Here is a 12244-nt window from a genome sequence, read left to right as displayed (position 1 = left end):
GAGGGTTTTGACATACGATCTTACTCTAGTTAACTTACTGTGCCTTAAGTCCTCACTCAGATTCTGTGTGACTATCTCCCTGATACGTGCAGGCACGGGAGTCAAGGTGTCTCTCTCTCCTTCAACACCTCGAAAACTCAATGTTCTGTCTTCTCCTAAGCTATCTGGATTTAACACCGTATCCTCCAGGCGCTGAAATAAAAGTTCAAAATGAACATAAATATATTACAATTGTAATAAAATGTCATTATTATTGAAAATGTCCATCAACATTATGAATGAATGCTCCTATACTGAAATAAAAAGGTACATATCAACCTATATATTAATAATATTAATGTGTTACTATTTTAAAATAAAAGTATAGGGCTTCAAGTAAAGTGAGTAAATAGTCATGTACGCCAAAGGCCATACCTCCAAAGTGTTCCTCTTAAACAAGGACAAACCCTCATCTTTAGTCCTTGTCTATCCTAATGATGTTCTTTACTAGTTGCTACATTTTTGGCCTGTTTGAGGGTGTAACAAAGCTTTGCCAGAATAATTCTCACAACAATTTGTCTCAAATTACAATAAATGTGTTTAGAAAACTGAGTATAGATGAGATACTTTGGTTTTCTTTCTAAATCCTTTTATTAGTTCTGCAAGTAATAATCAATAGGCAGGAAAGTTGCCTAAAATGTTCTAGCATTCTGACGCCTCCACGTTTCTGTATTGCTACTGCCCATATTTCTCTGAAACGCTGAATATGAAACCTCAATTGTATTATTGCATTATTGCTCACTTGCTCTGAGACATGGCGAGTCCCACATCTGCACCTACTGCACTGTTATGATGTTATAGTTTAGTGTCTTAACCTTCATAAAGCCTTGTGAACCTCACAAAGGTGGCCCTACGGTCGCCAATCCGGACCGACCTGGTCAGCATAAGGTGATCCCGGTGGTTGGGTCACACTACCTGATACAGGTGACCGATTGGACTAACCCTGAGAAACCCACTTAGTAGTGACATAGGATATCAGAAAACTAGGGTGGACACACGCACAAGCACTCATAACACCTCTAACCACAGCCTATACCTCACACCACAACTTCACCACGCTCTTTCGGAGCACTAGCTCCTGACACCCAAATATGTACACTCCCAAGGCTGACCAATCAGAGGTGTTCGATGTGTTTTGGGGGGCCCCTGCTGGCCCAGGTCCACTCAACTACCGTGAATCACTGGTGAATTATTCGTTCAACGGGGTCTGCACGCAGCCGGCGCCAGTGGGGCTTACACACTCTTCCTATATGCTCAGAAATAGTTGATAGGCTCCAAAACCTCTATAACTCTGTACCGTTATTGCTTATTGTTTTGAAACACTGCATATGAAACTTTGCATGTATTATTGCATTCTCCCTCAACTGCTTTGAGACCTGTGAGTCTCGCATATACACATATTTCATTATTTTACTGCTGTAACTAAGTATCTTTTTTTTTTTTTTTTTTTTAATTCTTTATTTTATTTGTGCATATGGTTTACAGGTAGAATTGCGTCGCCACAATAGCTGGCGCAGACAGTATTAAACATATGAGTACATTAGTGTGGCATAAAGAACTGTGCACATTTTTTATAAAACAAAATTAAGAAACAGAGTTTATCCGAAATAGATTAGGTATGCTTATCTGATTGTATAATCAAGCTTCAAACTTTCCCATTGGTAGAGTATGTCAGACAAGAGGGATGTATTATAAACCACAAGCCAGGTGCATGCATCTAAACATTAGGACATGTATATATTCTAACCTTAACAAGCTTTAACATACTTAGGTACAGGAATAAGTGCTCTGCTTAGCTATAAGTGTGACTGTGAGGTGGAAGGGGTGAGCACATGTGGTGTAGGGATTCTGCATCGTATAGCTTTGCCCCATTTCTATAGTAAGTAAGCTAACAGACATTCACAGACTATGCTGACCTGCCAGGACTATCATACAGGTGATCTGAATAGGTGCAAAACAGGCTAGATATGTAAAAACGAGCAAGGGCTACTACTGTGGTTGCCCCTAAGTAAGACTGCTGCATAACAGACAGGAATTACAGGGATTAATAACAAAGGAATGCCCTGTATGCAGACTACAGAAAAGTATAACATCTATTGGATATGCTAAACTAGCAGAGCCCTGTGTGCCTAGCAGGGTGGTGCATAGCTGAGCATAGATAAAAGAGAAGTAAATTATATTAATATGTCCCATGGATTCGGTTGTGAGAAGAGTGACAGTATAAGAGGCACATAACGCTGCCAGTGTTCAGCCGATGCCTGTGGTGTCTATCTGCTCGTGTTGGGTGTTAGAGTCCAGCAACTCCGTAGCGGGGAAGGTGCCCTGTAAAGCTTCTCTCCAGCCTGGTGTCGGCAAGTATGCCCGTTTAGCAGTGGTGCTTATCTGGCTACGGTTGTCCTTCCAGCATGGAGGGGGAGAGGAGATTGTATTGTGGTGATGCCGCCGCCTGTGGGTTCCTCGCTGGTGGCGTGAGCGATGTTGCAGGGTCTTGCTCCTTTTTGCCCGTGGTCTAGGGGTTCTGGTTGTCGGAGGTGTACGTGTGCGTTTGGGGTTAAGGCCCTGGGTAGGCCCACCCTCCTCCACTCTCTCCGGTACCTCTTTTGCCGCTGGGAGCTGAGATGCCCTTATTGCTTGTCTCTCCTCCAGAGAGGCCCAGAAGTGGGCAAATATTTGGTCCAGTTTCCTCAGGGTCTGCTGGACGCTGACAGAGTGCATTCTCTCGGGCAGAATGGGTTCAGTGCCACGAGGTGGGGTTGCAGCCGCCATCTTGAAAGCGGGATCTGCATGCCGGGCAGGATCGGGTGCAGTGTCCTCATTTCTCGGTGTGGTTTGTAGCTGGCCTGTGGGGACCGGGATGACCCCCACCGGTCCAGAAGGGGGGGAACGGGTCAGCAGAGGCATGTCAGTGCGGTGCTGTATGCCGTGCGGGAGAGCGGCCGCCTCGCCCGCCCGGCAATTTCTCCAGGCCTCGCCGGGACCTCCGTTATAAGTAAGGTGTGGCTGAGAGTCTCGAGTGTCAGGGTGCCCCGGCAGGCTCCTGGCTGAGTTTCGTCGCATATTTAGCCTTTTTGACTTGCTGGGACGCAGTGTTGTCGCTTAATTCTCCAGTTTAGCGTGGAGCTCTCTTGAAACGCGTCCAGCTGCCATGAAGCTCAGGCCCCGCCCCCTGTAACTAAGTATCTTAACATTAAGAAAGTCTTTGTGAACCTTAAATACAAACTAAAATTTTATAGCATGTCGCACAGTCTATAGGAGAGCTAAACAGCAAACCAGGAAATAAAACACAATCTAACTTCTATGAATTTTAAATGCATTTCCAATCATCTTATGTGGTAGGAGAAGCTGCATTTTGGGGGTAAAATTCTGATCCCATAAACCTCTGCAGGGCAGAGCTTATGGGATAATATTAGTTCCCATAGACCAGAATGACAGAGTTCTAATGTGAAGTGTCTCATCCTGGTGGAGGAGGAATATGCCCGCAACTACAGACAGACCTATTAAGCAGTGCATTATGTGGATTTTGAAAAGTATCATTTTAGTTTTTTATATTTTTCATTTTTTTGCATTATTCTGAATACATGATCTATGCATTAGAAATATAAGGTCATTTTCAGACATTTCCTTTAATTGCACACTTTAAAATAAGGCTAGCAATGTAATTCCGTTCTATTCATTTATCAACTCAATATTTTTGTGTTTTTTTCCCCCAGTTTGGCTTTGATTACATTGTTTTTCTATTCCTTGCTAAATTTAGAAAAGTTACACTTTGCAGGTCATAATTCAGACTAGTAGAATTTGAAATACAGTCCATCACTTCGCTATCCAATTGCATGAAAAATAAATATCCTTGCACACAATTTGTAAGGAAGCTGGCTATCCTCCACTTCGCAGCTGCTTACAGTTCCGTTTTGGGTAACTGCTGCCACTTTTGGGCAAAATATTGCTTATTTTTAGAGAGGGGAATAAAGCACAGTGGTGAATTGGATTTCCTGTTCATCATATTCTTATACAATGATTCGAATGTTTTTTTTTTTAAATACTTGTTTTTAATTAAAAAATAAATAATTAATAATAAAAAAAAGAATATATATATATTTATATATATAATAGTACAAAAAAATGTAATGTGGTTGCACTAACAGTCTTATAAATGCATAATTTCCTTTACTGAATGTTCATAATACCCAAAGAGGTGAGATCGACGTTTCAGTCCCTAACAGGGACTTTTATCAGGATAAATTATAAAATATATAATTTGCAAAATTGGTCTAATAATTCAATATGACCGCCAGACTATATGTAATATAAGCTCTGTATTTAACATGCCAAAGCACACCAATGATATTTATAGCCAAAACATTTTAAAGAGTTTTTGTCATGAAATTTTAATTTTATTTTTAGTAGAATATTCTGCAATCCAAACAATTCAATAAAAATCAGCTTAACTTCTGTTGCTTGTTTGCCTAATTACAATAAAAAGTGTTTCCTCACAGGCAATCACTTCTTTGCCCCTTTGGCTAATTAGGAAGCATTAGCCTAAAAAGCAATAGGTGGCTGTGATTGGGTGAGAGTGCCAACTAACTGAGTTTAGCCTATCACAGCACCCATTGCTGGTATGAATTGGTATGGCTAGATGGAAGCGTGTAATCTCTGCCTCAGCTTTAGATATAGCAGAGAATGTGCTGTGGGAGCAAAGGACCTTTATTTAGCATTCATTTTCCCAAGCATGGCGATTAGAGGTACAGCACTATACCCAATTCAATGAGAATAAATTGTTTAGTGCAGGGGTCGGCAACCTTTTGGACTCCAGATGTTGTGGACTACATTTCTCCTGATGCTTTGCCACCATTATGGCTGTAAGAGCATTATGGGAGATGTAGTCCACATCTGGAGTGCCGAAGGTTTCCTAAGCCTGGTTTAGTGCCTACAGCGTGGCTTTAAATGCCTATCTGTACAATTTCAGTATCTGACTCTGCTTCAACTACAAAGATGACCACTCACCAAACACCAGTGCAGTGAATTGTAAACCAAATTGTACATTTTAGGCTAAAATAGTCAAACTCTGACAATAGCTTGGAGTTTTTTTTTCTGTTTTCTTAATCTGCTTTTTAGCTTACTATATTTCAGTGTTTAGTTAATAAATCACACAGTGCACAAATAAACATTAATATCACCTATATATAATACATCACATGCATTATTTGAATACGTAACTACATGTCTTGTGGGTAACAAACAAATCTGTTTAAAAAAAAGCTTTCTATAAATATCAAAAATGGTTAACGAAGCAATAGTATTTAAAGAGTAAAATGATCCCGTAACCTTGCTGCAGAGTGCGGCTTTAATAGAGTAAATCTCAGCAGCACTACCCAACACAGAGGGGGGTTACATTCTTCTGTGACCCTGTATGCAGGTGTTACTGTATATTTATCCTGTAGCGTGTGTATCCGCTGTATGTGTGTAAATCAGTGCTTTCCTCTGTCCCAGGGGAACAGGCGGTGGTCACATGGAAGGAGGAAAGTCTAGTATTGGCATTTTGATTCAGTCCAGTCTTTAGGTCTTGCCTTCCCCACCCCAGCCGGAATTGCTTCCGCACCTGTCGATGGCTGTTGTTGACTCAGGAGGCTGCCCCACCCCTTCCAGGCAGGCTCTGGAGTCCAGCTCAAAGATTTGGCAGGTTCCTGGGCTGTTTTCTTTCCCTTAACAGTCTGGGCAGGTGCCAGCCCAGGAACAAGGGAGGCTGTATATGGACAGAGAGAGAGAGAAGTGGTGGGTGGAGGGGAGAGGAAGGAGACAGGCAGTGTGAAAGCATGGGGGTGGGCGAGTGGCAAGTAATAAGCAATGGGGCATTGAAAGATAATGACAGGTAATAGAGTTGCAATGAAATGAGGGAAGGTTACAGTAATACTGCAAATCATGTAAAGTGAAGTAAATATTATTAAACGGAAGATGCAAGTGGTGGTTTCATACAAACAAAGTCACTTAGGATGAGTTGGGAAAAACGGTTTAAATTAATAAATATTTAACGGAACAAACCATACATATATAAATATACTATGGGTGCATTTAGAGGGGACCATATGCAGTCCTTTAGAGAGAGACATATTTAAACTAAATATTGGATATTCTTTAATGCTCAGAGTTGAGATAATCATTTATTTTTAGTATTTGGCATCTTTACCTATAATTGACTAATGTCCTAATATATGCAAATACCCACTTTAGATTTAATTCACTAAACCAGGAATTGTGAAGAACGAACAAGAAAATGACAAACTTTAGATCAAAAGTCATAAATTGAATTAGAAGAATCCATATCAAAATAATAAATAACCAGTGTATCAATTCTTTATTTAGTAGTTCATCTCAACATGTAAGTTAGCATAAATTTAAAAGCACAAGGTGGGTTAGGTGGATATGTCCATTTACAATGCTTTTGGTTTGACATGGAGTGAAGCATTTAACAACTGTAACTGGATGATTACACTAACTGTAACTGGATGATTACACTAACTGTATCTGGATGAGAACACTAACTGTAACTGGATGAGAACACTAACTGTAACTGGATGATTACACTAACTGTAACTGGATGATTACACTAACTGTAACTGGATGATTACACTAACTGTATCTGGATGAGAACACTAACTGTAACTGGATGAGAACACTAACTGTAACTGGATGAGAACACTAACTGTATCTGGATGATTACACTAACTGTAACTGGATGAGAACACTAACTGTAACTGGATGAGAACACTAACTGTAACTGGATGATTACACTAACTGTAACTGGATGAGAACACTAACTGTAACTGGATGAGAACACTAACTGTAACTGGATGATTACACTAACTGTAACTGGATGAGAACACTAACTGTAACTGGATGATTACACTAACTGTAACTGGATGAGAACACTAACTGTAACTGGATGATTACACTAACTGTAACTGGATGATTACACTAACTGTAACTGGATGAGAACACTAACTGTAACTGGATGAGAACACTAACTGTAACTGGATGATTACACTAACTGTAACTGGATGAGAACACTAACTGTAACTGGATGAGAACACTAACTGTAACTGGATGAGAACACTAACTGTAACTGGATGATTACACTAACTGTAACTGGATGAGAACACTAACTGTAACTGGATGAGAACACTAACTGTAACTGGATGAGAACACTAACTGTATCTGGATGAGAACACTAGCTGTAACTGGATGAGAACACTAACTGTAACTGGATGAGAACACTAACTGTAACTGGATGATTACACTAACTGTAACTGGATGAGAACACTAACTGTAACTGGATGAGAACACTAACTGTATCTGGATGAGAACACTAACTATAACTGGATGAGAACACTAACTGTAACTGGATGAGAACACTAACTATAACTGGATGAGAACACTAACTGTAACTGGATGAGAACACTAACTGTATCTGGATGAGAACACTAACTGTAACTGGATGAGAACACTAACTGTAACTGGATGATTACACTAACTGTAACTGGATGAGAACACTAACTGTAACTGGATGATTACACTAACTGTAACTGGATGAGAACACTAACTGTAACTGGATGAGAACACTAACTGTAACTGGATGAGAACACTAACTGTATCTGGATGAGAACACTAACTGTAACTGGATGATTACACTAACTGTAACTGGATGAGAACACTAACTGTAACTGGATGAGAACACTAACTGTATCTGGATGAGAACACTAACTATAACTGGATGAGAACACTAACTGTAACTGGACGAGAACACTAACTGTATCTGGATGAGAACACTAACTGTAACTGGATGAGAACACTAACTGTAACTGGATGATTACACTAACTGTAACTGGATGAGAACACTAACTGTAACTGGATGATTACACTAACTGTAACTGGATGAGAACACTAACTGTAACTGGATGAGAACACTAACTGTAACTGGATGATTACACTAACTGTATCTGGATGAGAACACTAACTGTAACTGGATGAGAACACTAACTGTATCTGGATGAGAACACTAACTGTAACTGGATGAGAACACTAACTGTAACTGGATGATTACACAAACTATAACTGGATGAGAACACTAACTGTAACTGGATGATTACACTAACTGTAACTGGATGAGAACACTAACTATAACTGGATGAGAACACTAACTGTAACTGGATGAGAACACTAACTGTAACTGGATGATTACACTAACTGTAACTGGATGAGAACACTAACTATAACTGGATGAGAACACTAACTGTAACTGGATGAGAACACTAACTGTAACTGGATGATTACACTAACTGTAACTGGATGAGAGCACTAACTGTAACTGGATGATTACACTAACTGTAACTGGATGAGAACACTAACTGTAATAAAATGATTTAGTTACTATATCAGGGTGCTATGTGCACCTACAGGCAGGCAAAGTACTCAGTATCACACAGCTATAAGCCAGGACTCTGGACCTACACCGCGCTAACCTAAATCTACCACCTGCCTAAATTATATCTACAAAACACCCATCATTCAATGCCTAATATGGTGAAACGATAAAACAAACAAAAAAAAAGCAAAACTCTCCTTGGTGATACTGAGTACTTCGGGATCAGTAGAAGGATGGACAGATCGATTGACTGCTTGGGGTATCACCTCCTTACAATTCCTTTAGATTATTAGACACTTTCAGCTTGTAGCATTGAGAGCCCCTTCCCTTCATTCTTTCTGCACATTTTTGATGTAAGCATCTTTTTGACTATCTGTGTTGTGCTCAATGAATGGCCTGGGCTTTGATCTGGCAGTGAGCACAGGTTGCAAAGCATTAGGCTACAAATTGTAGGATTACAGCAATCTTGCTACAACCTAACAAGTGATGTCTTAGATTGGAGCTACACTATTGGCAGCATTTAGTTTACACAACTGAACATTTTTCACATGCTGTCACCAATACCTCTGTTAACTACTTCCCTTGTCCACACTATCAAGCTCTCATACCTTTGGTGCACATAGCACCCGATATAGTAACTAATTAATCCAATTGCAGTTAGCTACTACAGTTGGCTAAATAAAAAAATGCTATACTCATTAATTATTATTTATTTTGACAGGTACTTTTTTTCTCTCCTAGGAGTATCAGATTTAGGATTTGTGTTTGATTTCCAGGTTATCCTCAAAGTTAAAGTCCCTTTACGCATGACCTTAGGTCCCCTTGTCTGACCTTTCTTTTAATGTAGAATCTGCATTGTTAACATAAGAACTGTAACTGGAAAGTCATGATTCAAAAGATACTGCACGTCTGCATTGACACAGTCACTGCAGCTAAGCTAAGAATTCAGATAATTGTCTTTTAGCTTTTAAAGTAACTTAGAATTTTACAAATTTCCAGGGCATGTGTGTTTTAGAGCTATTGAATTTAAAAGTAGCTAATTTCTCGATTCAGGCCGATAGTCGATCCTAGCTATAACATCTCAGTACAAATCAAAATAAACAGAGCAGGTTTTCTCTGTTCTATACAAAATTGCTACAATGTTCTTGGTTTAATGTACAAGCCACAAAGCAAGGACAACACATTTCAACAAATTCCAATGTAGTCAACATGAGAATATCATAAAGATGTTATATTTCTGAAATACTCTTAATAACTAAGTTGCTTTAAGAAAGACGTGAACCTGCTGACATCCCACAATGTTAGTGCTGAAAACCCAGAATGCTATGCATGTGGTGTGCACATTGCATTCTGGGATGGAAGCACATGTACTGGAGAATCAGTAGAGATATCACATTAATCTGCATAGCTCTAGTTTATATCTCTCTAAGAGGAACATAGAAATTGCTGCACTGTTACATGGGGCTGTAATACAAAAGCCAATAATAACACAGAAATGTGCCCTGCACTCAAACTCCTACTACTCTAGGGTAGCAATTGCCCCTCCACCTCATGTGTGTTTTATGTAGGGTTGATTAGTTCATAAAAAAATCATTAGAATTATCTCCCATAATGCTCTTACAGCCATAATGCTGGCAGAGAATCAAGGGAGATGCTGTCAGCGAAGTGTTGAAGGTTGCCTATCCCTGCTATAGTCATTACTGCTGTCTAGAGTTGTTACATTCTAAACGCAGGGCTAATATCTCAGATTTTATTTACTATGTTTGCTTTAACAATATTTTACATACTAGTGATGTGCATGGGCAAAAAATGTGTTTAGGTTCGGAAATTCGGGTAAGTAAAAAAATGTGTCTGCTTCGGCAATTTGGACCGATGACCCTAACCCTACCACTACCCCTAACCCACTTCAGAACTTCGGCAATTCAGCAATTCAAACTTCGGACATTCGTAAGCATCTGAATGTTCGAATTGCACGAAATTGATCTGAATGTACATTCGGAACGAAACGAATTGCACATGTCTATTACATACTAAAGGTAGAAAATGGATGGCTTTCATTCTGTGCTATACGGTCTGTAGTACCACCTACAAAACTCCTTAGAGAGGCATTCAGTCAAAAGGTAAGTACAAAACAAAGGCTTAAGATGTTCTGTTGGGCTGAAATCTTTCCTTTTGATGGAAAGGAATAATACCCACATTCTTCTGTACATCAATATTATATGTAGAACTTATATTGACGTTTTGGGACACATCTGAACATTTTAATCAGCCAAAAAAGGCCCGTTAATGCTGGCAAATTTGTTTGAAACACTATTTGTCTGTCAGCAGTGGGATAACGTAATTCATGGGCTTATTCTCTCAGCATATTGCACAGTTCAGTGCATATTTTTAAATAAAATCAGTAATTTATCATAAAATTCTGGAGACCAGTATTGCCATGGATTACGGACTTCCGACCTTGTTCTTTTCATAAATTCAATAGTGTTAATTCCTCTTTTACTCATCAGGCCAGCAGATAACATCACTACACTGATTAAATAAAACCTCTGCTGGCTTTGCTTCCAAAACCCACTGTATCAGTTTGTTTCTGTCTGTAAGGCTAAATGTTGTTACACTCCTTACTCAATGATCTAGCACTGCAGATTTTTAAGTCAATAAATGATGGTAGTCAATATACAGTAATTGTGAACACCAAAGCAATGGAGCTACTGCCCTCTGCTGGATTTATTTGCATATAAACCAGAACAGTTTGATTTTGCTGCACCACACTAGTGATGGTAGTTTTATAAATCAGGGATACTTTTTGTTTATTCAGTTCAGCTTATTAGTATTGTTAATTCTATGTTCCATCTCTTTATCTTAGTGCCTATCTGCATTGGTTGGAAATACAGACACGTACAAAGACACACAAAGGAAGTACACTTACCCTGCTAAGTAAACTTAACAGGCTCCAGTGTGAAAATAAAGAAGAAGCAAAGTCCAATAAATTGGGAAGATGAGCATGTCATTGATTTGCATATACAAAGAAATATCTTCTATCAACTATCATATTGTTATTTTAGTTGCCCACTATTGTGAGTATAGCAGGCAGGTCGCATGCGATGCTCTATCGGAAGGTAAACATAACATCTGTTAAAAGGCATGCAATAACATTTCTACTTATTATTATGAGACATTATTTGCTTTGTCTTACAATCACCTGAAATATATAAAGAAATGAATAATTAAAGCAGAACTGTCACTTGTGGAGATTTTTTTTTTTTTTTGTCTGCCTCCATTGTGGCACTTTTGCAGATTGTCATAGAAAATACAATGATATGGCATTGCAAGCTGCTTGGAGATTATGTATAACAGTGTCAAATTCACTTTTTTTGTGTATTTTTTTGTATTTCGATTTATTCCCTTATTTGTGACAAAATACTCTCTACTATGCATCTTCCAACATTGTTCCTATACATTTTGGTTCTTGTTATTTGGTTCTTAAATTTGTCACTTCTAATTTATGAACAAAATGTGTAAAAGTGTGCCTTTTCTTTATTTCCAACAAATTCTTCCACCACTGTCAGAGTTTCAGATTTTCTTTAGTAACACGATTTCACAGTCTTCCTTTTTGTTTAATGCATTAATATTCCTTCAATCTGTGAGTGCGCTATTTTTTTCCCGTAGCAATGTTACTCATTCTTATTTTGTGCATGTAATCAATGGTAAAATCAACGGGAGAAAAAAGGAGTGAAAACTGAAAGAGGAACAAATAGTGAAGAAAAGACAGTATATTTTAGCGTACTACAG

General features: G+C 38.9%; 1 protein-coding gene across 1 annotated transcript in view; it reads right to left on the bottom strand.

Annotated features, from left to right (window-relative positions):
* The window catches only part of LOC134586675 (rootletin-like), a 79390-nt gene that overhangs the window by 57261 nt on the left and 9885 nt on the right, over positions 1 to 12244 (bottom strand). The window contains exon 2 of the mRNA XM_063442407.1: positions 39 to 192. Within this exon, the coding sequence (XP_063298477.1) occupies positions 39 to 192 (154 nt within the window). The remainder of the gene's footprint in view (positions 1 to 38; positions 193 to 12244) is intronic.

Source organism: Pelobates fuscus, chromosome 2, assembly GCF_036172605.1.
Source record: "Pelobates fuscus isolate aPelFus1 chromosome 2, aPelFus1.pri, whole genome shotgun sequence".
In the NCBI taxonomy this organism is placed as follows: domain Eukaryota; kingdom Metazoa; phylum Chordata; class Amphibia; order Anura; family Pelobatidae; genus Pelobates; species Pelobates fuscus.
This window is presented reverse-complemented; position numbering and strand designations above follow the sequence as displayed.